At 39.9% G+C, this 26,997-nt stretch overlaps 1 protein-coding gene and 1 long non-coding RNA gene across 2 annotated transcripts in view; one reads left to right on the top strand and one right to left on the bottom strand.

Annotated features, from left to right (window-relative positions):
- Positions 1–17,355, top strand: part of tmem121ab (transmembrane protein 121Ab) — a 55,648-nt gene extending 38,293 nt beyond the window's left edge. Inside the window, exon 2 of the mRNA XM_088089431.1 lies at positions 14,336–17,355. Coding sequence (XP_087945557.1) covers positions 15,197–16,135 — 939 coding nt within the window. The 5' untranslated portion in view covers positions 14,336–15,196 and the 3' untranslated portion in view covers positions 16,136–17,355. The remainder of the gene's footprint in view (positions 1–14,335) is intronic.
- The window catches only part of LOC148186875 (uncharacterized), a 113,166-nt gene extending 87,496 nt beyond the window's left edge, over positions 1–25,670 (bottom strand). Inside the window, exons 1-3 of the long non-coding RNA XR_015779135.1 lie at positions 25,522–25,670; positions 20,609–20,646; positions 5,284–5,322 (exon numbers count right to left, since the gene is read on the bottom strand). This is a non-coding gene — a long non-coding RNA (uncharacterized LOC148186875). The remainder of the gene's footprint in view (positions 1–5,283; positions 5,323–20,608; positions 20,647–25,521) is intronic.
- Between the last annotated feature and the right edge of the window lie 1,327 nt (positions 25,671–26,997).

Consider the following 26,997-nt stretch of genomic DNA (forward strand, 5'->3'; position numbering starts at 1 on the left):
ATTAATTCACATTAAGTTATGAAGTATTTTCACCCCGAATACACCACTACACCACCCAGCACTATGTCGTCTCCCCGACTTAAACACTATTATTTACATGTTGTGTCTTCCTCACTGCCAGCTGGCCTCTGCTAAGCCTACATTCGGGATTCTTCTCAAATTTAGCGAGTGTTTGGATTCTTCACAGAGGCTGTAGTACTCGAGTCTGGTCTTGGTCTCTTTCTTAAAGTTTTGCACTTGTCTTGGTTTTGTGCCTTGCTGGAATTATCTTGGTTTCAGGCTTGACTACTGGGAACTTGTCAAGCTGTTCCTGGTTGCTGATTCAGGATCAGTTGTACAAAATGTTGTCTGATTCTACTAATATGATATGAGAGAAAAAAATTCCCCTTCTTCCGCTTCTTCCTCTCTAGCATTACACCAATTTTGCAATGCTGATACAGAATCTTCTGAAAGATTGCGGTTCAAACACAAGTTTTCAAAATGCGTTCACTAAAGGAATGTTGTCTCTGGCTGGTAATATTATATCTGACCCCTTTCACATTTTAGCCTCTGCCATCACAGAGAATATTCAGTCCCACAGGAAAGACTAAACTCTTCTCTTCCTCAGTCTGTTGAACTACCAAATCGGTGTTTGGCCTCCAAGTAGCCTCAGTGCACTTTGGGTTGAACAACGACAATAAAAAGGGAGTGATTAAATTTTTTTCCATGAATTCACTTTTTGTAATGTCTAAAGAGTTTGTAATATGGTTTTGTTTGGATAATTATTGTGTTTTATAATTTTGTATTCATGTGTATTTATGTGAAACTATGTATGTCCTGGGACACAATCAATCAATCAATCAATCAATCAGACTTTATTTGTATAGCACTTTTCATACAAGCAGATTTTAATACAAAGTGCTTCACACACTGAAAGGTTTAAGAGTAGTAACTTTGGACAGAGACATAAGGCTGTGCCAGAGCCAACGGAGCCTCTTTTTTCAGCTATCATGTATATCTTTTTTTTTTATAAAAACAAGAACAAGTAGATATAAATAATAATAAGCGAAAAGTTGGCAGCACCAGTGTAACACCAGTGGAAAAGTTACTCTAGAGCCCTGTTTGATGTTAGAAGATTGATCAGTCTTGTTAATAGATAAGTTACTTCTATATATCCTAATTCCTTGATCAGTATATGAGCATTCAAAAAAACTATTGTCTGTTATGGGCTTTTATAAATTAGATTTGCTCTGCACTTGGCCTGGACTTGGTCTCAACTGCCGCTGGACCTGGTCTTGATTCTGACTTGATTGGACCTTGTCTTGGACTTGACCTGGACTGGATTTTGTTGGTCTTTATAACAGCCCTGTCTTTTACCTTAGCTGGGAGTTTGGTGCAGTCACTAGGGGGTAATAAGTAATCAGTATTAGATTTAATTTTTTAGTTTATTTGCACAACACTTAAAATAGCATGTGTACGTGTGAAAGCGTAACGGCTACTGTGAAACAATAGCAACACACAGCCAAATTATGCCATCGACATCAATTACCCATCAAACATTGCACACTGCTGAGCAGATTTCCAACAACATGCCAAAAGCTACCACAGTCTGTTCCCAATGACACAGCCCATAATTGCTTGTAAAACCTTAGCAGACAACAGCCATAATAAGGCCTGAGGGAAATGATTGGTCTCATGCAGAGTATGAGCCACATCCAGTTGACAACAGTAGTAAAATTATCACAGTTGTACAAGTATTCTGGCTTTGGTTCCACTGGGTAAATAAAAATTGCATGAATCCGTCTTTCAGAGATCCACAGCACACCTAAACTTTAGAGTCATGTCCAAACGCACCTCAGCGGAAGCAGTTGCCAAGAAATTCGACACTCCTCAGCGAGTCGCATAGCACACAATTGTCTAATCCTGAGTGAAATATTGTTTTCCATTTCATTATCATACAAAGCAGGTGTCGCCTTCAGCAAACACGCTGCCCGTGAGACACATTCAAAGTTTTGCAGCATTTTGTCAAATACCTGCTTTCACTTCACAGATGTAATAGAAAGCACATGCACAGAATCTGACAAAAAATCCCTGCTCACTGCCAAACATCTCCACTTAAGGTAAATGATCTTGCATTCGGTTTTAAAAACCTATCATCCCTAAAACGGGGAACATTTCTCACACCATCAATAGACTCGCCCCATGGAAAATAAGTTTTTAAGACTTGATGTAAGATTAAATGACTTGTTGAAAGGGACATTTTTGGCTTATTTCTTCCAGGTTTTCACTCTCATCATGAATCCCTGACTGGAAATATTTAAATCTGTTTCCTCTGCAAAACTATCCATTTTAACTCCCAGCTCATTAGCAGCACTTCAAAGCCTCCCTGTATCACATCTCTTCTGCCTTTTATTCAATCACGTGGAACAGCAACCCTTGCTCTCTTGCATCAATCCCTCTCTCCATCTCCTTTCTCTTTTCCTCCAGATTCTCTTCCCTCTGTGGACTCTGCTTGAAGGTGAACGGTCTTGCCCTTTTACCTGCAGTGCACATCTGTTTTATGCAAACTAGTGGGAGCAACAGAATGAGTGGGTGTTTAATTGAGAAAGAACACAAAGTGAGTTTTTATTGGTTGAATACCACCTGCTAGAGCTCTTATCTGCATCTCTGCATCCTCAGCCACTGTTTGCTGCATTACCCCATAAAGAAATGATAAATACTGAATAGGACCTGTGTGGTTTTGATGTCTTTGGGAAGTCATTTTACCCTCAAGTGGGATGGAAAGCAAACAGAAAGGAAGCGTGACTGGAATGAGGTATGGATGCCTCCTCCCTTAGGGTGGCCAGATTAGAAATGGCGACAGTGAACAGAGGAGGAGGAAGTGCAAGGCATGGCAAAAGAGCAAGCTTAGGGAGAGGAGAGGGGGATGGGGTTATTGACACAAAGATTAAATGGATTTCCCTGCAAAACCGCTGGATAAAAATCACTTCTGTCCCTTGGTGATCACACATCCAAATTATCACTAGAAAAATGAATATGAGAGCTAGTATCGCATGGGCAAATCAATATGCTTATTAAACTCTTGCATGGTTGCATGAGAAAATTAAAAGCTAGAAAAGTGCGTAATAGTGTGTTACCATGGTACAGCCTCAATGCCAGGCTGGAGATTTGAGTGTGTGTGTATTTGTGTGTTTGTGTAGATGAGGGGTAATGGTAATCACTGCGACACTCGCTGTTCTTTTGTGGCCCTCAATTAAAAAAATTAAAGGAGTGTCCAACAGTCACTTGAAGGTACAATCCAATTATCAGTGTGAGGGGTGTTACAGTATGTGCTTGAATGTGTGTTTTTTAAAACAGAAAGAATTAAAAGGAAGCTTAATGATTCAGCCAATTCCTAATTGTTAGTATTCGAGTTTAAGCTGCAAAAAAACAAAATCAGGGACAAAGCAGCTGGGATTTATATGTGGTCCGGCCTCACTGACTGGGAATTTTGATAAAAATAAGAGAAAATGAGGGGTTGTTTTCAGGGGATGAGGTTATGTTTCATTGATCAGAGCTGACAGCAGCATTAGAGGCTGGAGCACATTTGGGTATTAAAGTGCATTTTGTAGGTCAACTGAAATGTGCGAGACCACAGGTGTAACCTGCAATAATTTTCATATTAATTAGAGTTTCCCTTTACAGGATTGGGTTTACACAGACAGCAAAAGTGGTAGTGTTTCCCCATTTATCACTGGATTTATTTCATTGTGTCCTCTTAAACAATGGCAAAGGAGGTTTTCATAGACTTTTACTAAAGCATAAGTCAACTCAAACTACATCAAGTATTGGCAGATTATCGTGTTTTTTATCTTCAAAGCTGCACTAATCAATATTTTTATAGGAATGATGGCTTAAATGACTGCATACCATGTGAGAAGGGTACCTTATATGAATCGACAGAGAAACATCCACAACTTTGCAGCTGCCCATAGCTCTTGAGTTTTAGCATGTTCTAGCTCATTGTTTTAGTTTTATGGCCTGCAACTTTACTGTCTTTTTCCCCCTCTCACCATTCACCTCAACCTCATTACCAGCCTGATATACCCACTATACATAACATTTCCAACACCAAACAGCAAAAACAACAGTTAGCAAGAAGGTGTTGAATATTGTGAAGCATTTATCAGCTAAAGAGCCAGATATTTCCCTCAGGAGTTGGTGGAGACCATAGACTGCATAAAATAATAGATGCAACTACCACAACATCACCCATTGGTTTTTGTACGCTTCCATTTCGAAGTCTCAAGTTCAGCAATTCAGCCATTGCCATCTCGGTTTTTCTGGAGCCAGGGCTGACTAAATTGTAATGACAGGGTGGAGCTGTGGAGGAGTGAGGGGTGAATCAGACCGAGAACCCTAAGCACTATCTGCAGATAACCTGAACCTCAAAGTGACCACACCTTTAATTATGCGTAAGTTTGGGTCTTAATAAAATGTCAACTGGTAAGTTATATAAAAAGTCACCTAGAGCTGGGTGATAAACAGTTTCAATGTGCACGCATAAACCCATAGAAGGGGGCGATAATGCCCCTGAAACACCAGTTACGACCCGCTACTAATCAGAGGAAGATGGAGACGTAGTAGTGGTCGAAGAAGAAGAGGATGGCGAGACCAGCCACTTTTCGCCAGCGACTAATAAGTACAGCGATGATATAACTTTACAAAAACATGCAAAACACACATAGTAATTTTAATTTGATTCTTTTGACCAGAGATTCATAGAATGAAATGATATTCTGACAACAAATAATAGTTCAAACCACAGTTAAGCGTATGGTCTCTTCAACTCTGACTCAGAAGCAAAAATCAGTCTTTAAACTTCAAAACAACTTCAACCGCTTGTCCAAATATGGTCACTTCTAAATCCATAAAAAAAAACAATGGCGAAAGTCGAAATGTCAAACTCAAGACTTTTAAACCACAGTCCACAAATTAATGGGTGGCCTCAATGTAGCTACGTCTATTTGGTGTATGCAACTCTGGAGGAAGGTAGTTGAATGGTAAGTCTCACTACCAGTCGTCAAATTTCGTCATTTTGGGTTGGTGGTTTGGTCTGGTTACCAACCACTACAACCAAATGCCAATTAACAGTTAACTGTAGACACACCCGACCAATAGTATTTCTTTTTCCCATTAGTTTAACAATACAATAACTATAATTACCCTAAAAAATACATTAATCTATAAATGATTATATGACATGCATGCATTTGTTTATGTTCCTCAAATTTAACACTTGACAACAAGATGTTTTTTGCTTACCTCGGTAAGAGTGCCGTCAACTTGTACATTTTCTCCTACCTAAGAGAAAAGAAAAATATAGATATGGAAAAAAACGGTGAATCACAGAAAACAAATGGATATGAACAAAATAAGACCAAATCATGGATATGAAAGAAGAAATTTGTTTGTATAATGAGCATGAGGCTCATTGATGGTAGAAAATGGATGGTAAACCCTGGATTCAGATGCAGATTAGTGAAAATCAAGATAAAGATTGCGGTGAGTTACAGAAGCTAAAGGCTACAGAAGAGTAACTCAGTGTATTGACCCGTATGCGTTTGATGTCAGCCTTTTTCAAACTCTTATGAGAAAATAGAAATGAAAATGGTGTTGAACAAAAAGATTAAACTTTTCACAGTGGTAGCCACTTAAAAACAGCATCACTTTTGGACAGTACTTCAAGCGTGTCTTGTCTCATGCGTATACGTTGGGCAACTTGTCATCTTTGCCCCCTGTGTCAGTGACTAACTGCCGGGTGGGATGTCAGAGGGCTGCTCTTCACTTTGATGATGACTCACTGTGGCGTGGTGCCTTTGATCCTCTCCCCGGCTTTGTGAATAAAGAATAGACTTTGATTGACGCTGCGCACATTATGGCCGTTTGAGAGTTGGCAGGGGAGAAAAAGACGAGTCTGTCATGTTGAAAAGCCCCCGGTCCCCGCTGCTAAGGGCCAAGTTGGAGGAAAGCACTTTCAAGCTGCTTTCTACATCTAACCCTATACAATGCCTATTATGGGAGCGAACCCCAAACAGCAGCTATCCATCCTTTGTCATGTGCAGCATGTTTGATTTTGGTAGCTTTTGATCAACACCCACGGCTGTTTAAAAGCACAGACAGCCTGAATACAGATTGGGTTAGTTACAGTTATGTGCTGAAGTGAACAGTCACTGCTTATCACACACACGATGTGACATGGCAAAGTAGAGTGAGGATCAGCCTTAATCAACCATAATGGGTGATAAAATGAGCTTAGCCACTGGTATAAAACATGAGCCCCATCTTAGTTTCAGATCCTCCTCAGTATTCTAACCCAGTGCAACCTCATAAACAATTACAAGCATATTATGCAGGGATAACAAGAAAACAAGACAATAGGAATGTAAGAGCAGCAAGTAACATACAAGCCCTGTGTATTGTGTTTTGACTAATTGAGGTGTGTGCCTTTGAATCGCACAAAATAGGGGGAAAGAACTAAACCCGCCAAGAATATTGACAACAAAATGCAAAACAGATGTGTTTAGAATTTCAACACAGCACCATACTAATCCATTAGATGCAGCAGATATACACTGTGAATAATGCATCACACACAAGGCTAAGCCCTATGAGGACAGCTGAGTTTGGTGGTTTTAATACGTTAAAGAAATGTGCTGAGTGCTGTCACAGGCACTCGTCAGTGCGACTGGGGGAATCGAGCTGACATCTCCAAATGTGGTTATCGGAAACACGTCTTAACATGTATTGAGGGATTTGGGGATATAATACCTGGCTATGTTATAATCAGTGCAGGATGTATGCGATCAGTGTGTGGTTATCAGGCTGTGAGAGATGAGATAACGACGTGACCTGCAGATGGCTGTCCTGTCGGCATCCTGTGCGTGTGTGTGTGTGTGTGTGTGTGTGTGTGTGTGTGTGTGTGTGTGTGTGTGTGTGTGTGTGAGAGAGCTTTCATACATGCATATGTTGATGCATGTGTGTGGCAAGATTCTGTGTGTGTACAAGCATTTGTTGAGCTGAGCTGTGCTGAGCTGTACTCTGTGTACTGGGCAAATTCAAAGCAATCTGCCACCTCTCCCAAAACTAGCCGAGCGCTGACTGTAACACAAAGGACGGCGCAGCACACCTGCTGAGATGATGGAGATGGCTGGCAGCCAAGACGACATATGGGTCTCATTCTGGCCCTAATGAAGACAACCTGACATAAATATCGAACAAAACGGACTGCTCTGGAGACCTGCGCCGTCCCACCCCAATGTTGCTGACATTGACTCAAACATTTGATCATCCTTGGGGTGTTGAGGCATTAGAAAAGAGAGTAGGAGTGTGGAGTGAAAGCAGAGTAGGGGATGTAATTCGATACATTTAATGCATAACAATGCGGCTTCCCAAAAGCATAAACATCTCAGTTTTCTTTGAAGCCTTCAAGTAATAGAGCATGCCATCCACAGCTGCAGGATTAAATTATTTTGCTGCTGTAAACAAGAGCTAGCTCACAACCCTCACAAGGTGTATGAAGTGTCAGAACACCTCAGCGGTAAAAGAAAAGCTTCTTGAAGCTTGGAAGACTTTACTATCCTTAAGCTCTGAGCTTGTGTCAAAAAAGACAAACATCAAGAGCATGCACACAGGTAATTAAGATAAGTCAGTGCATGAAAGGAAGCTGTTTTTGTGCACATTCAAAAGCAGCAGCTGGAAACAGCACCGTTAAACAACATACAGTCAACGCTTTTGATTTTTTGCCCCATGAGGTAGAGTAAAAGAATCCTGTGCCAAAATACTGTTCTTCTAGTTGTACTCACTGCCTTGTTCTTTGACCCAAACAGACCTTCTCCACAGGTTTTTATAACAACTGGCAAAACAAACAAAAAAAGAAGCAGTAATGCCACTTGCTGCCCCAACCTTTGTCCTTGTTGTGATCCACGTGAAGCCTGCAGCCAGTCACGGAGGCTACCTGTTAATGTAACTGCCTGACAAGGAAACTCCGGCTGTTTAGAGAGATAATGGCCTTGACCAGAGACACAATAATAGCTTTCTCTCTGTGAAGAAATGTTGCACTGCCTTTTCACAGCCCTTCATGTCACCTATTTATAGTACACTGTAATTAATACATTGTAACTGAAGCATATAAGCAAAGCTGAAATGTGCAGCCTGCAGTACACAGAGACACTGTGCTCTCACAAGGTAAAATGAGAATTACCACCTCGCAGATGTATGGCTCCGCTAACCCATCAAGTTGCGCTTACAGTTTACACTCATGTCTGAGAAAACAAGTAGGCTTCATATACATCTTCCCCCCAGCACACAGAAGAGCTATATAATCAGCACAGTTTCAAGATTAGCGTCACCAATTCAGAATCTGACCAAATGTCTCCCTTCTGTTAGCTATGGCTTTAAATAGTGTCCAGAAAAAGTGCTTTAGCATTTGGCATTATGATATAATGAAGATGACCTTTGACCTTTTGGATATACAATATCATCACTTCATTATTTTATTCTATTTGATATTTGTGTGAAATTCTGTCAGAATTAGGAAATGAATTTGTGTTTAATGGTAAATAGACCTCCACTTGTACGGCGCTTTTCTAGTTGTTCGCCCACTCAAAGCACTTTCACACTACTTGTTACATTCAACTCAATTTTTGACATTTATACACATACACACACTGATGGAACAGCCACCGCGAGCAATTTGTGGGTCATTATCTTGCCCAAGAATACTGCGACATGCAGACTAATTAATGGACAACCCACTTTATCTCTTAAGCCCCAACCCCTATGGCCAAAAACATGTTTGTAGAGTTCAAAGTGACCTTGACTTTTGACCTTTGACCACCAAATTCGAATCAGGTCATTCTTGAGTCTACGTGGATGTCAGTGCCAAATTTGAAGAAATTCCCCCCAAGAATGAGACAGAAGAGGTCACAGTGACCTTGACTTTTGACCTATGGCCCCCAAAATGTATTCAGTTTATTGCTGAATCTAAGTGGAAGTCTCCTCAGACATATTGAAGATATCATGTTCACAAGAATGGGATGGACAAGCTGAAAATATAATGCCTTCAGCCAAGGCTATCGCATAAAGAGGCATAAAAAGTCAAGCGAAGTGGTGAAATAATAGTCGTCACAGCTGTCAAATCACATATCAATGGACATTTCTTTCCTTCTTTTTTTCTATTTCTGTGGTGATACCCTGGCCTAATCTGCAGCCTCGAGTTATACATTATAAATGCTGAACAGAATATGCAAAACAGAGCAGAGCACTGCTGTCATCATTGCACGCAGACAAAGGCACTTTTTTACAGTTTATGACAGAGAGGATTAATAATCATCTATTACTGCCAAAGTTCATCAGCTTCCTGGTTCGCAGGGCACCCATGTAGTGCCAAATCACGCTTGATGCCATCTTGGGAACCATGTTTCGCAGCTGGAGTCATAATTCCGGGGAGGTTCAAACCATCCAATTTGGCACTCTCATATCATCACGCCGGCTGTAATCCGTTCATTAGGGAAACAATCTCAAAGTCTTTTTTTGATAATTAATGGCATTTAAATGACGATGTGATGCACTGTATATGTGGGAGCAGCCTTCCTTATGGCATGTTAATGATCCACAGCATTCTGCTAATCAGTCAATTAATCACCATCTTATGAATTTAATCTCTTACTTAGGCACTGTTCTACATAATGGGTTTTAAACATTCAAATTCATGCTTGGATTATAAATGAGGCTCATTCTGATGTCTTCTTAAAATGGGCTTCCATTGACAGCCTCTGATTTCACATGGGACATGTTTTTCTTCTTCAACACATGAGGTCATGTCACAGTGACACTGCAGTACAATGCGTCCATTGAAATCTCTGCAAGAAGCTTTTAAAGCTGTGTGGTTGTTGTTCTTTTTCTTTTTATCCTTTATGGGGGTACATACAGTTCATGTTCTTCAAGGGTGGTATTTTCTGATGAGAAATAACCTCCTCACAATCTTTGGATCTCATTCAAAAACCTCAAAAGCCCATTTTGCTTTGGTGATTTCACACAGCACAGCTGAAAACAAACTCATGTTTATTTATCACATACTTAAAATCTCTCATATCAAGAGCTCAGTTAGTCAAAATGGGAGTGAAATAGAAGCCTTTGATTTGGAATAGCAAACATTGTGGTGGAACAATTTGTAGTGCATTTCTGAATTGGCTCTTTAAAAAAATGAATACAATCAATATCACTAAAAGGTCAGCATGTGTTATTCTAAACTGATCTGTAAATGGCAAAAGGACAAATTTAAGCTTTGGCTTTCAGTTTCTGTTAGAAAAACTGTTGATGACAGATTTAAAGCCGAGCATTTCATATATTTTGTTGATGTTCTTTTCAACTTTGGTACCCACTTTCTGATAAAGCTAAAAAGCTGCCTTTTAAGTTGTAACTACTGACTTTACTGATCTGGTCATTAATAGCCACCGAAAACAACAAGGGCTTTTGGGTTACCAGGTTGTGAAAACTCCCTTTGACTGGTTATATATTTATTACTGAGTGCAGTTCACGGTGCTGAACATTAGTATTTATTAGCTTGTAAAGATGACATTAGTAACTAAAATGCTTCTGGAAAACATACTGCAGTAAAAGTTGACAAATATAAAAACTCAAGTGAAGTGCAGATAATCCCCAAAATACTTAAGTACTGCAAAAAGTATAATAACTTCCTTATATTACACTTCTGGTCAATGTCTGAGCCCCATTTTAACATCTGATTTTGCTGTCCCATTGCATCTCTGTATGCACAGAAGTGTGTGCCTTGATTTTTTTTGATGGTGAATGATGATTCATGCCATCTTGACAATATGTCAGCAACCAACCTATCAGTCCAATCAAATCTCTTCAACATTACCACAGGAATGAGGAAGTTGGTAATCTGATGTTAAAACTAACTCCTCTTCATTGTAGCTATAACTTAACTAGCTTTACATTAGCTAACTTAAGATGTGACTTTTTAAAATGTAATGTGTCCATAAAGACTTATCCATCTTCAAAATTTGGTTTTCTTAACAACATTTTTAATTAGCACATATCTAATTACAACAGTGAAGGGAAAGGTGAACCGAAGTTCTGCATTGCTGGAGTGCAGAGCGAAAATCTGCGGGACTGTGGGAAGGCTAAATAAGTTTTATGCTATTATACTGTTCTCAGTTATGAAACAGAAAATGTTACCATTTATTCAGAAAATTCACTTGGCTGCTCTCAGTATCATCTGTAACATCTTTCCCAATCCGTTGTCTATGGAGCAGCTCCAGATTTTATGCCCTGTGACATCACAAATTTGAGTTTTAGCTCTCTAGTTTTCGGATTAGGGGGAGAGTTCATCATGTTCACCAAAATTATCAGACTGTCTTTGACTGTAGAAATAAGAACATTAGGTTCTCTGCATGTTAACTAAAATCCGCTTCGTTGCACTTTTTGAGAACATTTTGGAATATTCAGGGATGGCTACTGTAGAGACTGAAGATTCAAGTTTGGTTATGGGAGCTCTCCGATACAGTCATACCTTGTTTTGAAATGTACCTCAACTGACAGAAACACTAATGTGATTTATTTGTGTTCTGCCTGAAGGATCCAGTGACAGGAAGAGCAGACAGAAATGAACAGAGCAGAGCAGAGCAACAGATACATTTTTAGTTTCTGCTGAAGCTCACCAAACTCAAACCAAGAGAGACATTGCTCAATTAACACATTTCACTTTCTTTTACTCAGCCTTGTTTGCTCTCTATGCTAATATTTAGACACGCTGTGTTATTTATGGACGAGGCCAGTGCACACGGTGGGCTCCTGCTGGCGAGTTAAGCGCTCGACATCTGTGCAGTTTCTTTTTCGAAAGTGCTGTAAATGTCCAACTGAACTGTCGATGAGAGGCCCCACCTGACCCGACCCGTCACACGCTTCAACACACACATCAGCCAGAATACTAAACAGGTCAAAAGAGGGACACCTTGAAACATCATGCACCAAAAGTAGACTGTAAAGGAGTTTCGACTGAAGGCAAAATAAAACGTCAGGAATGTTATGTTTTAGATATTGAGCACACATGAAGGAGACAGGAATGCATGATTTGGATTTTTTTCAGCCAATACCCATAACTAACACCAATAAAATAATTTCACATTTTTTGTTTCTGAAAAAGAAGTTAATAACCCACAGTTTATGCACACATGAGTGTAGGAAAGGCCAATGTGTAGTGAGAAAATACGGATGATATAATATTCCATAGCCCTGACCTAACCAAGACATCACAATTTTTTTAAAGTATATCAAAAAACTGACCTAACATACCCTTTACTGAGCATTTTACCTAAGAATTGAAAATAAATGCCTCAAAATAATCTGTCAAAACAGACATGTAAACAGGTTGTACAGTTAAGCAATTCAAACGGATAGTAATGTCTCTATGCTTCCCTGTGGAGACACTGGTGGACTACTGCTGTTGGTGTAGGTTCTGTGGCAGTACAGTTAGTGAGAGGCCACCCCAATCCACACAGTGACAGGCTAACTGTTGCATCGCTGTAGCTAGTCGTATTGGAAAAACTGAGAAAATATATCTCTTTTTTATTTAGGTTACCTAGGCGTTATTTTGTACACTTTCTATCTTACAAACTCAGTTTCTAATTTGCAACAAGACATTTGTATATGATGCATTTTCACTATTTAATTGAGAGTAAGCTCTGTGTCTGAGCCTGGCACCCTGCTGCATGTGTGAGGGGTGGGGTCAGCTCTGCCTATCTCACACACACACACACCAGGGCCCTGCTTTCAGTGACAATAGCGGAGAGAGCAAAACACTCCAAAGTCTGGTTATACTTCACAAGAGCTGATGCCGACACTGCTTGTTGCCACAAGTGCAAAAACTCTTTTGCATGTAAGGGCAGAAACACAAGCAATCTTTCAAAACATCACATGAAAGTGCATGACATACAGGCCAAGAAAAGCACTGTTTTCGACCTGCTAGCTCATAGTTCATATCCTATTACCCCATCCACCTCAGGTATGTTATAGTCTATGATGGTGATTTCTTCAAAATAATGCTTTTGCAGAATGATAATTAATATACTGTTTTTATATACACAGAAAGTAAGCAATGACAATCTTAATTTATCTTTTTTTCTGTAAAAAAACAAAAAAAACAAAAGAACTTGTGTCTTTAAAGTGCCAGATCAATAAGCAGTATGTGTAAGAGTAATAGTACTGTTATAATCTTAACTATACCCATCCGGAGAATTGAGTCTTTTTTGGTGTAAGTGTGTTGGAAGTGTTTATAGGCTCTGTGCTGGATGTGAGCCGCTGCTGCTGTGTTAGCTCGTGCTAACTTTCAGGAGACCTTCAGTGTTTCATCTAACCTGTTGAATGGTTGTGGGAAGTTTGCTAAACTGGTGGGAAGTCAGGTGGTCGGGGATGTGCAGTTATGCTGTCTTCCTCTCAAACTGTGAAAGATGTCCACACTACCGAAGGTGTGTAGATGCTGTCTTTAAGTCAATGAAAGCAGTCTGGCTATCTACCAGCTATGATTTCATTACTGCAATAAAATAAAATAATATGAATTTCCCACTGGATGTATATCAGATGTATATCGGGGATCCGTACACATCATAGTTGGGATATGGCTTTGTTTTCTGTGGTTTTCTGTGATTTTCTGGCGCTCCATGAAAAACACTGCCAAATAGTCCTCTAGTAAATATTTTACTGCATACAAACTGCAATCATAATTTCTATGTTTCACTTCAGAAACTACATCAGCCTGACTAAAAAACTGTGCAGGAAATGAGCTCTTTGCCATAGTTTTTCCCCATTCACACAACAAAAAAAATGTAGTGCCAAGTAATGCAGAAAAAAAGGAAAGAGGTGCTAAGCAGTTATCTGCTATATGAGACTTTAAAATTGGTTTCTACAATTTAGTGTAATAAATCCTCTATTAATCCAACTCCTCAAATCAAACTACTTGGTATTATGGCCCCAAATATGCTAGATATAATAACATTACCGTCGCAGCATATTGAGCCATGCATCCAGATGTTTTGTGACACAGTGCAGACAATAGAGAGGTAATGACATCCTGAAGCAGTCTCACTGTAACATGTGCAATATGTTCTGCCCTATCAATAGTGAAACAGGCTTTATCTGTGCCAAGCTGACACATTGCTTGGCTCCTCATATGTGGATGGCCATTGGCAATGAAAACTGTGTTATATGGCTCAATAGTGCTGACAGGTTTCTTTCTCCTCCTCCTTCTCCTCTGCCCTACCCTTCTTCTCCTCTTTATTTCTCCCTCCTCTAGGCTGTGGAGAGGCTGGCACGTGGCAAGAGGAGGGGGGAAGGATGGATCTTCAGTCCGGTGTAAGAGCCTCCCCCCAGGGAAGCCGGCGTCGGACGCAAGGCCTCATGGGCCGTTGACCTGCTGTCTCTGTGATTTATGGCGGCTGTGGGCCTCTGGCCACTGCAGACTCCTCTCCTCTCTCTCCTCCATTTCCCTTCGCACACGCTGCAGGATTGCAAGGAGCCACACACACTGCACCACCGTCTACAGGAGTATCCAAAAAGGAGTTCCTCGCACATGCTGAGCTGCAGCACCGGCACACATACGACTCCCGCTTCCTACACTGTCTCATACAAAAATAAACACCTCCATAAACATTTCCACACTGCAGTACCGCAATCGCCTCACATGTCCATTAGAATGAGCCTGCTCTAAGAGTGTGCTCCACTGGACTTGTGTGGATTACTATCAGTCATGGTGTGTCAGCTGTAGAGCCCTATGTGTAGTTGCTGCTCAGGGGCAGAGGCAGATCAATGGAAGTGCGTTGAGTAACGAGGTGATGCTCCTGTTTTCACATGGTATGAGAGCAATCAGCAGCCAGCATCTCTGCGCTGACTCCACACACTGCTCTGCTTCTACACTGCGATAACCAACCTCCTCTATGGACTATTAGTGCAGTGACTTATAGTATTATTCTAATTTTAGACACACTAGCCAGACACTTGCTCCTGTGCACGCCACAGCTGTCAGAGCACCTTAAATACAATTTTTTTTCCTCCAGCCTTAAAGGTTCGGAGTGGACACAGTGCCGTATTCACCTCCTGGACTATTTTTACTTTGAAAGCTGGGGACTGAGAGTGAGAGCCAGCAGGTGCCCTCGCCATGGTGTTGCCGCCCCCAGACAAACGCCACGTGTGCCTGACCACCATCGTCATCATGACCAGCATGGCCTTCATGGACGCCTACCTGGTGGAGCAGAACCAGGGTCCCAGGAAGATTGGTGTGTGTATAATAGTGCTGGTAGGGGACGTATGCTTCCTCATAGTGCTGCGATATGTGGCGGTGTGGGTTGGTGCCGAGGTGCGCACCGCCCGACGAGGATACGCCATGATCCTCTGGTTTCTGTACATTTTTGTCCTGGAGATCAAGCTCTACTTTGTCTTTCAGAATTGCAAGGCAGACAGGAAGAGTTTGGAGACGGTGGCCCGGAAGGCTTTGACGTTATTATTATCTGTATGTGTGCCAGGCTTGTACTTGGTTCTAGTGGCTCTGGATAGTATGGAATATGTGAGAACTTTCCGGAAGAAGGAGGACATGAGGAGTCGTCTATTCTGGGTGGCTCTGGACCTGCTGGACCTGCTGGATATCCAAGCCAACCTGTGGGAGCCCCAGCGGACAGGCCTGCCGATCTGGGCCGAGGGCCTGATGTTCTTCTACTGCTACATCCTGCTGCTCATCCTGCCCTGCGTGTCGCTCAGTGAAATCAGCATGCAGGGGGAGCACATGTCACCCCAGAAGATGATGCTATACCCAGTTCTGAGCCTGGTCACCATAAATGTGGTCACCATCCTCATACGAGGTGTAAACATGGTGCTGTTTCAAGATAGCCGTGTTTCCACCATCTTTGTCGGAAAGAATGTGGTGGCGATCGCCACCAAGGCGTCCACCTTCCTGGAGTACCGCAGACAGGTGAAGGAGTTTCCCCACCCGCAGAACGCCATGGCGCTAGAGCTGCAGCAGAACAGCCACACGCAGCCGCTGCCCAACGCCACCAGTTTGCCACATGAACCTACGCCAGCGCAGGACGTCATTGACACATGACCGCCAGTGCTGGACTGAGCACCATTAGAAACTGACTGCTTTTTATGAAAGCTGCAGGAGTGGAGGTAGATAGAGAAATCAGCTGCATGACAGGATGATATTCTGCTCTTGTCAAGCCCACATGAACTGCTGTAAAACCATAAAAGAGATTTTTTCAGCATCACCTGCCTGTCAGAACATACTGTAAACCTACACTTGACTCTGAGTGCAGCGTGCAGACTTCAAAATCCAGTCAAAGGTTTTTATCGTGCTATTGTGTTTTTAATCATTTCAAATGTTTTAAAAGTTCAAACTTTTATTAGAGACAATCTCCACAGCCCGAGGCCCGGTGACATTATGTTGTGTAAAATGGACAGTTGGTCCCCCCTCAGCAAGTATCTTGGTTTTTTTTAAAGGTCACTTTTTTCCACCGCGTCTGTGGCATTTCCTTTGAATTCCAGCACCAAAGGACGTACCACTCAGCGTGAAGCACTGATGGAGAGGAGGGGCAGAGAATGACAAGGGTCAGTCATGGGGGGCTATCTGTGCTGTGCTACAGCGAGGCTGGTGGCGGACGAATGCTTTCCCGTCTGTGTTTGGTTCTGCTGAGAAATGAGCTCTGTTGAAGCTGCTGCCTCGGTCAGTGTGACGCTTTACGACCAAAGGTCTGATTAAAGCACCGGAGCTCAGCACTATACCATCCACTGCAGGCATCCAAGCGTGTGTTTTACTGTGTGTGCGTGTGTGTGTCGATGTGCACGCGCACTAGTCTATAGAGTGTGAGTGCCTGCAAGCGTATGTGTTCCCCACTGAGGTTTAAGTTTATTTCAAACAGCTGTGAGTGGTTGATGTGTGTGAAGAATTGAAAATGACACAACATATGTAGTGATGTCAGAAAAAAAAACTATGATGGGGGTAAGATACTTTTTGTTTCCTGTACTGTACATTCCTCTAAAACTAGCTGAAGCCTTGAAGTCAGAGAATGCAGAGAGTCCAGAGAAAGCCTCACCGAAGAATCCACAAAAGATAAAGCATAACTACTATAACATACAAACAGAAGATACTTTTTCTGATGTTCTTCAGTTTATTATTATTAATTATTAATTATTAGTATTATTATTATGTACATTCTTTACTTGTTGGAGGCCAATGATGTTTTAATAAAAGTATAAATAAAAGAATAATTATAAGAGCATGGTTTCTTTTTCCAAATTGTTCATTTTGATTAAATAAATATTATTTTTTAGCTATATTAAAGAGTATTTGGTGGTCTTCTTGCGCTTAAAAGCAACAGCTACAATAAAGCCACTTCTGTTATATTTTGCATAGAGGAATCCACACAGCGCATAAATATTTGGGCTCAGCAGCCTCCTCCTGGACTCCAGCATTAATTTTCTACCCCTCAGGCTACCATGTTTGGGGAAAAGAAGCAATGAATTTATCTTTAAAATGTGATAAAAATGTATGAACCTTCTCTCAAATTGTTTCTCCCTTTTCCTCCCAGTCTTCTTTATTTCCTCCTCACTTGCTTTTCTGTTCTGTTAACACTAATCTTCTCCGCACTGACCCGGTAGCAGTTATCAAACAGAATTTTTTATCAAAAACAGCTGATGAATGGCTTCTGTGTTTCCATAGAGAATTGTATTGACTGACCCAAGTGTTGTGGTGGGAGATGGAGAGGTCAGCCACATGAGGACAGTCACTTAACTGTCGTCAGGTTAAATCAGGTTAACTGCTGATCTCAGCTCACACAGACACACTCCATTAGCGATAACTATGTCAGCTGCAGAGTGACAAAGAGTGTGGATGAATACCAAAAGAGTGAGGGTTCTTTTTGCTTTGCATAATGTAGGACATTTTTAAAATGATCTGATTTCATTCATGGTTCTCAAAATAGTTCAAAGCTGTTTATTTGAACCCGTCGAGCTAAATTTGACTGACTGGTCTGCAAAGACCGGAACAAACTTCAGTGTTATTATAATTTTTAAAAGGTACATTATGCCTGCGTTTAATCTTTAGCATTAAATAGGGATGCAGCAATAGAGTGCCCCAGGCATGACATTTTTCTGTAGGCCAACACAAAAGGTGACTTTGCCATGGTTCCCTCGCCAAAAAACCTGTGAGATTTTTCCATTGGATTTTGAATTATTGCAGAAAATAAGCTCTGTGGCAAACAAACGTTTATGATATTCACAAGTTTTGTTTGGCAAGATAATCTTCACAAATGGGATTTTTGAAGCCTAAATGCAATCACCAGAAGTAAAAAGGCTACGGACTAACTACACTACAGTCGCGTCACCACCACTACAAGGCTGTAAAACCATGTTTGGTGCAGCCTGGCATGATGACATTCTTTAGTCTCATTGAGCTACTTGTTAGGAAACACATTTTTTAAAGCACATAAAAAGCTCACAAGTGGGGTATTCACTGACAAATTTTATGTCATAGAACAAAATGTGAAATTCTCTTCAGCTTGTGTTAACCACAGATCTCATTTCATGCTTCTGACCACAAACCCATGTAAAAAATTCCTGTCGAGTTAGAGACAAGGGAACCGGATGTCCTGAAATGCTAACTGATTTCCATGTTTCAGGACTCATTCCTGGTGTCCTCTATGCTAATACCAGTATCAGGCATTGGTTCAGTACTGTGCTCATGTATTTGTACTCCTAAAACAACTCCATTTCAACAGCCCCCACGTGGGGGCGTTGAAATGGAGTTGTTTTAGGAGTACAAACTTTTATGTTTTATGTTTACCTCATTTATTAAGAGACTTTACAGAAACAAGGATGAACTAGTATGCAACATGCATAGTCCTTTCAAGTCTCTCTCTTTTTGTCTTTTTGCCCCACTCCCCAGATATGTGATACACAACATAATATTAGGTGTACTATAAGTAAAGATGAACACTCCTTCATACATCTTTGACAGCCATCTAATGGGCTTTGCAATTGGTTTCTGATATTATGTGAAAAAATAACATGTCAAACGATCATTTACTTGTTGCGGCCTGCCATGATCAAAACATCTGCAGCCGCATATTGATTTTATTTTTGGAGCTGGACTGTTCATTATTAGCACTACCAGAATAAATATACCGTTCCATTATTCATTTTACCACACTCTCAAAGCACAATGTACTCTGGACATAGATGGAAAAGCAGAACATCAGACGCAGTGAAACTTAATCATTAATTGCGCCGGGTCTAATAGTTTGCATTCACTCGTCTCTGCAGCAGCTGCCTCTTTTATCCATCGATCTGATCTGATCAGCTCTGTCCCGATTGAATTATCCACCCCACAACTCAAAATTCACAAACTGCTGCTGAGGAAAAAAAAAGAACCCATCAAGAGCTCTGCCTGTGCTGTTCGCAACAACATCCAAATTTACAGAGGGGACAGTGCATGGTAAAACAAAAAAAAAAGGAAAATCTGCTGACCCCTCCTATCATCAAGTATTGCCACACAAAGATCTTCTTTTTATTGAAACTTTGTATGTGCCGGCAAGTGCCCAAATTATGTAAATGTAATTGGTCTGGAAAAAAAAGCTATCTGCGTATCTCTCACATTTATGCTGTTATTAATTTTTAAGTTGTCCTCATATCCAGAGTTAAAACTAAAGAGAGAGGAAAGACACAAGCAGGTTTCCTCACTCTACTTCCAAATATCCTCAGCAAAACAAAGACAGCTATTGCAGAAGCTTAATTATGCTTTTAGTTCATATTCAGATGAAATTGTGATAGTGCTTAGCTGGCAAGCTGCAGTCTCATTCAAGTTACAGTATATTTGCTTGGTTACAAACTGGGAGGTTTTTTTGCAAGACATGCAAAATACACAGAGGAAGAGTCTTGTTCAGAAAGATACAACGCCAGCACCGCAAGAAAATAAGTATGCACATGAATTGGTGCTTTCACTCCCCACGCCAACTATGCTGTTTCTTCAAACTCATCAAACAACCAATCATTTAACTGGGAGAGAAGGGTCAGTTTGGGGCTTACAGTATCTGTACAAACTGCCAGTCTCCTTTCTTGGAATCTCTACTGGAGAAAAGATATTGATTGTTCCTGCTGGTAGAGTATTAAGTATTTCTGAGGCATATCTCTCAGGGCAGATCCAGTTCATTCTGGTTGTCTGTTTTCTTTTCAACTTCTGTCTTACAGTAACTCTGCACCAGGAGGCCTAATAACTGACATATAAAAAATAGTAAATAACTTTGGCATAGTGTAGTTTTGCTTCTACGTGCAGAGGGTTTCCTACTGTTGATTTTTTTAACGGGTTTAGGAAGCTGTTTATATGTGTGTTATGTTATACATTATCTATATTGTATTTTACTCTATTTATTTACGCATCACCATGACTGAGTGTGGCTGAACATAATAGACAAGAAGGAGAGTGAGAAAGAGCATTAATTCCACATAATTCCAGCTACTTGACATCATTCTGGTTCATAGCTTTAGGGATGATTCCTATCATTAATAACAACATTGTACTCACCGAGTGAATTGCTGAGATCTGGTAACATGGGGACATCCCTAAAAAGAGATCAGAGCGAAAAATACATGTTGAGATAATCATAGATGTTTCAAATAAACCCACAAGCAAAAGCTGCAGTTCATTTTAAAGGTGTACTATATAGGAATTGTTGGTTACTATTTAAGAGTGAATCTGGGGTTGGCTTTTACTTTCGTTATTGTTTTAAGTCACTACATTTGAGGGCGGGGGGGGGGTGGAACGTGTGCTCCTTTCAGTCTGGTCGCTGGTTACTACCCTTTTTATAAAGTCCCAAACTCACCTGTCCATATGTCAAACGAGCACAGCAAAATGAGTCCAAACACTTCTAGTGGGTCATAAGTGATAATTGAGATGGATTATTTTTAAGTAAATACATTGGGAGTTTTGTGTTATTGTTTTTTTTTTCTTCTGAGGATCCTGCATAACATATTTAACACCAGAAGCCATTATTTCTAAGCGTCAACTTAATTAAACTTTGACCCCAAATACCTGTGCGTCCGGTGGAATCTGACAGGGCAGTAATGAAGGTGATAATTTTACTGCAGAGAACAAGTAAGGGACATTTCTGAATTCCTGGAGTTATGTAACTCTATTCTCCAGTCTTGCAAGTACATAACAGCAAAAATCTCAAGCATGGCAGACAACATGAAAGAGGATAGAGATACCAGGAAAGATATGTAATACTATCTTTGCTTACATTCCAAAATCTGTAAAATCTTAGAAAGCTGCTTTCCAGGATAACGTCCTGCACTTCATTCGATGAATAAATAAATATTCTTCACAGTTCACGGACCATTTTTCTGGTTCAACTTGGACCAACCACACTAACCATGGTATAGGCGCACGGTTTTCCTGTACAATGATGGATTATTATTAACATTGAGGGTAAACTAAAAGTAAGTGTAACCACAAATAAAGTAATTCAGCTATTTAATTTTCTTGGCTTGTTTACAACCAGGTGATCAGCTGAAGACCTGTTTCCTTTGATGCAGAAATATTGCCATATTATGAGAAACCAGCATAATTAAAGGGGACCTGTTATGGTTTTTCCTTGTTTTCCATCAATGTCAGCTGTTCATATTAAACACGGCCAAGGTCTTAAAAGAGGTAAACATATGTATAAGTAATCGCTATGAGCAGGAACCTCAGGCTTCAGACCACTGTTAATACTTGTATATTTCTACTTTCAAGACATGCTGACATCAGCTCATGATGGATTTCTTTATAAGGTCATCTGCTCTAGGCATGCTACTGCAGCTGAAGCCTACACTGCTACATGTGGCTGCATGATACATTCAGGGAGATATGTAATCTTGGTTGCTGTAGTTGTTAATTTTTCCCCAAATTCTGGTGGAACTAGTCTGGTTTTTAAGAATTTGGTTTAGAAGCTTTAATGAGTGATTTTTTCAAGTTAAAGAGTGCTGCTCTTCTCAGTTACAGTCATTCCTCCAGCTGCAATAAAAGTGCAGAGATGCAGAAGACCCACAAACGCTGATCAATCAGAGCAGACTGGGCTTTTTAAAGAGGAGAGATTACAGAGACAGGCTGAGTGTTTGAGTCAGAGGATGAATACAGGTATTCAAACACAGACAGCATGAGGAAAATGTGTTTTTATGAGCATTTAAGCATGTAAACATGTTCAAGTAGAAACCTTAAATAAAATTATGAAGCTGAAAATGAGCATCATTGGTCCCCTTTAATAATATTTCTGAAACGAAGGACAAAGTTATAAATAACTGGAATTATCCTTGAAATGTGACTAAAGAATCACTGTTGCGTTGTTTCTTAACATGCTGCTGGGCAAAGGGCGCAATCAGTCCCTGTTACTTTTTTCTCCACTGTGCCTAACTTCTCCGCTTTCTCATTACTGAACATTAATATTGCATTACACTGTTTACTGACAATCATGCGTCACTGTCAGGAAGAGATATTACTCCACCCCAATAAATAATCCCTCAAAACCTTGCCACCTTGCACACTTTATTGTCACATCAGGTCTCTATATTTAGAGCATGCTTGTTAGCTGGGACAGCAGTTAATCTAGTTTTGACACCATGCGACATAAACAAGTAGATTAAAAAATGTAATTACACACCTCATGCACCACAAAGTGACTTGTTAAATGTAAACAGGTCTAAATATTGAAATAACGCTGATATTATCTTTCAACTCTAACAGCTAAAGGAGCAGTATTGTGAGGTAGCCTGGTTGGCTCTCTGCTAAAACTCACATTATTAAATCTCTCTTACGCTGTCTTAACAGTAGACTCAGCAAAATGGTTTTTTTTTCATAGAATGGGAATGGAGAACCAGGTCCAGCATTTAATTAAAAATGTCCAGCTGTATGAATAAGAGCCAGAGAACCAGTCCTCTGCACCATTTAGAACCTCTATGTCTGTGACGGAGACCAAATCTTTGCCGTGGTTTGGACCGCAGCTCATTGTGAGGCTTGCAGCATAATGCAGCTACTGTTTGAATAAATCTTGTCAGTGGTTGAAGGGGCAAAAGTAAATGGCAAACTTGGGAATAGAATAAATTACCTGTAGCTGCCTCAGCAACAGATCACCTTTTGCGAGACCCTCTAAGCGAGGGATCCATCCATAAATCACCAGGCATGCGCATCAGGAATGTAATTGTTCTCTCTCCATATGTAATAACTCGGTAAAAGTGCTTTTTCTCTCTCAGCTTCTGATTTACTGTGTGTCCTTCTACTTCCTGCAGCACTTAGTCTTAGCTAAATTAAATCAGGAACAACTGGGTGAGGGTGTCGTGTCACAGATCCTCCATTGACCACCCTCAGGTTTGCTGACTTGTCGGAGTTTGTCCACAAAGTTGTTTCACAGGTTTCTTTCTCTGCTTGAAGCTTGTTAGTAAATGTCTCAGTTCTCACGCCGCAATCACTCTGTCTGCTACACACGCCTTTGACTGTGCTACCCACTGCACAAAGTAATCTATATGGAAATCACTCTTTGACTGCACTTCTGTCATAAAGCTGCAACAAATTTCTTGTCCACAGGAGCCTTGGTCAACCAAAAAATAACCTATAAGTCAAAAGTTAGTGAGATTAAGTATGCTTTGGATGGCAACATTTCTGCAGCGATACATATTTGCTAATATTTGCACAGCTAAATGTGACAATAAACCTTTTTTACAGATTTTGACTTATCATAGTAGGACAATCACACATGAAATTGATAATATTAAAGATGCTTCCATTAAGTGTACCAGCAAGTTATTCCAATGAACCAGGGCCTCCCCTAAAAAGGATTATGAAACCCATGATTATCAGTTAAAATTTTGATTATTAGCCAGCAAGTAAAATAATCAGTATGGCGTAGTCAACTGGTCAAACAAAGACATTTAAATGATCAGTATCGTCTCCCAGCAGCAACGTGGTTACCCCCTGCAACCCTGTGCCAGGATAAGTGTTTACGGAAAATTTAAAAAAATCAATGAATGAACTATTGTCCTCTGTGCATGACAATTTTTCAAGGAAACCTAACCTTCCCTGAATTAATCGATTATTTACCTGATTAATCAGTCATATTGACTACTTGTTAATAATTAGAGATCATGTATTGGTATTACACACTTTTTTATGAGTAATCACTGGCTATAATTTAATTCAATTCTGTTTCATTTAGAAAGCCTGATATCATAGATCACAATTTGCCTCATGGGCTTAGACAGCAAACAACATCTCTCTGTCCTTGGACCCTCATGGCAAATATGGAAAAACTCCCCCTAAAATATCCTTTAACGGGGAGGAAAATAATAATAATAATAATAATAATCATAAATTTAAAAATGTCACATATTCATTACCTATTGAGTTTTAGAGTGTCATAGTTGTTAAATTTAGGTAGTCTTTACTCAAGACATGAAATGAAATCCAGCCAAACAAACCAAGTGCAAACACAATTTATGCTAGACTCTACAGATTTGTTTAACGGTGTAAGTGGAGTGCAGCTGGTATTAATGTCATTGAAAGCATGTTTTTATTTTTCCGTACGAAGGAGTAGTTGTGAATTTTCACTGTAGATCAGGGGGTTTCAATATCTGACACTGTAGGCTAAGAGGGTCTTATCATCAAACAGAAACAATAATGAAGCCATGGAGTCAGTGAGTCAACTAGCACAACCTTGGCCCCCTTTTCACCAATAACTGTTTATATTTTGGCAAATAACCACTTATAAAAGTATGCCGAATTAGCTATGAGCAGTTTCTGATTGCTGCAATACCATATATATACTGCCAACTATCACTAAATTACTTTTATACTTGATAAAACGTAAAAACGTGATTTTTCTCCAGCAAGTTCCGGATTAACAATGAGCATCTATTTTGTATGATTCCTAAACGGATTTATAGACTTTTGCATTCACATTTTCTGTGCTTAACATCATTAAATCAGTGCACACCTCTTTCCTTCTTTGCAGGTAAAGTTGTTGCAAACTACTTCACACATACATGAAGTTTAGTGTCAGGTATTTCCGTGTGCACTGTTCATATCAACCTGAGCAGAGGTAACTTAACAATAGAGGCTAATTGAAAACACTTGTGTGTTGGCAAAGCCTTGCTCTTAATGTGTCATAGTGTTTTGTTGTTGTTTTTTTAATTAAACCACACGTTTTGTTTGTACATTTCTGTATGAATTAAATATTAAGCTTTACAAACGCTGGGAAGTATATTTTTAAACTTTGGCAAGAGCTTATCTGTTATCTGCTTCCCCCTGTGGTCAATCTTTATGCTATGCTATGCTAGCTAAGCTAATCACAGCTATCTCCCTCTCTGATGCATAGACATGAGAGTGATACCGACATTCAACTCACAACAAGAAACGCCAGGTACTTTCCATGAACAGAGCGAAAAAGAAACATTCAAAACTGAACTTACGTTTGTCAATTGTCCAGAAACAAGACTCCAAATTATTCCAAATGTTGCTCCATCCTCGGCTGTTCCAATGTAACAGTTTGATACATTATCTTTGCCTATATCTAACGTTACATGGCGATGATGATAAGTCAACATCTCATTTAGCCTACAGGTTGTTGCGTCGCCCCCAGGTGGCCAAAATAATACATTAATCTATAATGCTGCATTCACGTGATCCTCGGATGGTCCCAATTTCCAAGTTGGTAAGTGTTTTCCAACTTCAGCATGGAAACAACACGAGTCCTGCAAAGAAAATGTGTTGCAATTTTAAGCTTTATGTTATAAGGTGATTGGGACGAATCACTATTTACTATATTGCAACTAAATGTTACAACCTAATATTAAGGGTGGAGGGAAAAAAATCATGTAAGTATTGATTTTTTTCATTATTATGTTCATCATTGATATTATAATTACAAATTAAACATTCATTTGCCCAATGGAATTACAAAAATCAGTTGCTTTTTCACTCCACTAGATACATTTTACTGCAGTAAAAAATTATTGAGTGAGATGAACACACTGAAAACTTTATCTTGTTCAACAATTGTTGAAAAAGTTTGGACTTGAAAAAAGTTTTTTTAGAAAATGCAATATATCCCAATAGTCTATATCTTACCACATACTCAGCATATTGCAAAATGTCTAAAAAGGCAATAATGTTGTAACATCATATTGTATTATTGTGATAATATCATATCATGGGGCTTCTTTTTGCAGACTTTCTGGGTCATGATTCCAACTTGAGATTTTCCTAGTTGTGAACTCATTTTTTCCAATTATTCTGATACTATTTGAATGCTACAAAGAAAACACAAACACTGCCACAGAAATGGGTCACACAGAGTGGATTTTCAGAGGACATGGTGTAGCAATGCATAGATATGGAATTGTAGTAGAGGTGTCACATGTTTTAAAGAACCAAAAATAAAACTAAAAAAAAAAGTGTCAGAGATGGTGTCAGCTGTCACCAAAAATGCAACGCAATCAACAACTTTAATGACAGCAAAAAAGAAAACACAGAGACACACACACATGCTGAAAGAAAATAAAGGTTTAAGTTTATATACTTTATTAATCCCCTTTAATAATAATTATTTACCAGCTTTAACTAAATTTAATTCACTCATAGATGCAGAAGCATCCCATTTTAATTATGGATATCAATACACTGGATTATGATCATGCTTTTTACTGAAAGCCAAGCAATGTATCCAAGTTAGCTTTAGTGTTTTAGTTAAACATTAGATTTGAACGTAAATCTATATCTCAGGCTTTAATGAATGTAAACCTTGGACTCTCTCCAATTCTAACGTGTTCTTGTAATGATGGATGCGTGTGAAGTAGTCTAACAAAAGTCCACAGTACTCCTTGGCGCAGGACGCGTCCCAACTATAACCTTGATTAAAGGGCTCAGTGTATGACTCACCATCAGTT

The sequence above is a fragment of the Plectropomus leopardus genome, chromosome 16 (assembly GCF_026936395.1).
Source record: "Plectropomus leopardus strain MGB_pleo_1.0 chromosome 16, ASM2693639v1, whole genome shotgun sequence".
NCBI lineage: Eukaryota > Metazoa > Chordata > Actinopteri > Perciformes > Serranidae > Plectropomus > Plectropomus leopardus.